This window comes from Peromyscus californicus, unplaced genomic scaffold (assembly GCF_007827085.1).
Source record: "Peromyscus californicus insignis strain IS unplaced genomic scaffold, ASM782708v3 Scaffold_9__1_contigs__length_137607984, whole genome shotgun sequence".
Classification (NCBI taxonomy): Eukaryota; Metazoa; Chordata; class Mammalia; order Rodentia; family Cricetidae; genus Peromyscus; species Peromyscus californicus.
Genome location: NW_026294617.1, coordinates 71,098,992 through 71,100,819, shown reverse-complemented (window position 1 = coordinate 71,100,819; position 1,828 = coordinate 71,098,992). Strand labels below are relative to the sequence as shown.

The window sequence follows — 1,828 nt, the reverse complement described above, 5'->3', positions numbered from 1 at the left end:
AGTTCTTTAGGAAGTTATCACAAGCTCTCAAGATAGCAGGGTGCTTGCTCTGTGTGTGTGTGCAGAGAACAGTAAGAGCCAGGGGAGATTGTGAGCTCCCTTGGGGGAACATCTCAGTACTTAAAGGAGACAGGGAAACTGGGAAAGAGGATTGCATCTTGAAGAACGTTCTTAGACTCAATTATGATAATGTTTCTTTTCCCAACTGCACTGTCCAGGTCAGCAGCAGCCCCCAGAGCTGTGGCCACACTGGATTTGTGCAGTCCTAGAGTTGAGAGTTAAAAGGGAGGGGCACATACCCTCTACCCGGGGAGGGACAGAAAACAATGACAGTGAAGACACCAGTGTGATGGGGATAGAAGCTTTATTCTTGGTCAAAGTCAGGGACAGGCACTGTCACTCTACAGGAAGGGTAGGGGCTGGGGGGGCCCCGGGCATCTGACAGGCAGAGAAGGGCCTCCAGGAACCGACAAGACAAGACAGGCTGTGCTTTCCTTGGCCTTTGGGATTCCTGTTTCCTCCAAACTCTGTTGTCTCAGCCTCAGGATCCAGGTCAGCAGCAGCCTCCAGAGCTGTGGCCACAGCCTGAGCCCCCCGACTGCTGGCCACTGCCACGGTCACAGGAACTGGAGCTCCTGCGCCTGCATCTGTGGGACCTGTGCCTGTGGTGGCTTAGGAAGCAGCCTCCCTCAGAGCTGGGGACACTGCAGCCCCCAGAGCTTGTAGCACAGCAGGAGGAGGCTGCAGGCAGACACTGTGCTGTGTTCTTTGGGGGGCACTTGGGGGAGGGGCACTTGGGGGGAGGCTGGCACTGCTTCTGGTTCTGCTGGCAGGACATCTTGGCAGGAGTCAGTCAGCCTGGGGAAGCAAAGAAAATGTCCTTAGACCCCTTGGGAACAGTTCTATAAAGCCCTGCTCCTAAGACCTACTGCTCCCTGAGCTGTGATCTTTACAAAGGCAAAGGGTAACTGGTCTTCATGACCTGCAAGACATTGTCTTCCTCTTTGCCCTGCTGGCAGGTGGGAATGCTGATACTTCTAACTAGCTCTCTGGTCAGCTGGATCAAATGCAGGTGATGGGAAAATGACTCTTGGAGAGTTCTCTGGGCAGATGCAGACTCTCAGGAGAGTGGAGGGGATGCTGGGAGCCAGGACTCTGGTGTGTCACAGTCTCTGAGGCACCCACAGAAGCTCCTGTCTGAGTTCTCCTTCCTGTCCCTTGTCCCCTGGCAGGTCCTCTTCCTGCTGCCTTCTCATTAGACACCTCTGCTTCCTTCTTCCCAGTCAAGTCCACCTTGTCTTCCCTGTACACCCTGAGATGAGGCCCTGTCCCAAGTCTGGTACTCACCGGATACAGCAAAGGCAGGAGGAGAAGGCTGTGCTGAAGAGGCTATGGCTGGATGGTCCAGGGCAGCAGCCCTTTTATCCTTGGCAGGGCTGTGATGCACAGCCCAAGCATGCCGCTGTTTTCCCAATCAGGGCAGGTGACAGAGCCAACACTCCCAGCACCTTCCTCATGTTTCCAAGATTCCTGACAAGAGACAATCAAGCAATCTCTGCCATTGCTTTCCTGGCATACTGGAGACCTGCTATTTCTTCTTTCATTCACTCAGCTCATGCTTTCACCTGTCTGTCTCTTATACTTTTGCTGGGTGGTGTGAATGTAGAGATACATAGAATACACTTCCTGCCCTTGACCATTTCAAATTTAACTGCAGAGACAGAGGAGTAAACATATATGTATGACACTGTGCCAATTTATTATGTGTTGTGAATGTCTCCAACAACATTTATGAATGATTTGATTAGATGTGATTACCCCCTGATTC

General features: G+C 52.4%; 1 protein-coding gene across 1 annotated transcript; it reads right to left on the bottom strand.

Annotated features, from left to right (window-relative positions):
• Window positions 1–553: 553 nt before the first annotated feature.
• LOC128106119 (late cornified envelope protein 3E-like) lies at window positions 554–838 on the bottom strand. The gene has a single exon (XM_052731435.1). It carries the CDS (start codon window positions 836–838, stop codon window positions 554–556), a length of 285 nt encoding a protein of 94 aa, XP_052587395.1.
• Window positions 839–1,828: the final 990 nt, after the last annotated feature.

Bases quoted from the DNA above. Each gene is read 5' to 3' on its own strand.
- LOC128106119 (XM_052731435.1), bottom strand. From the start codon at position 838: ATGTCCTGCCAGCAGAACCAGAAGCAGTGCCAGCCTCCCCCCAAGTGC.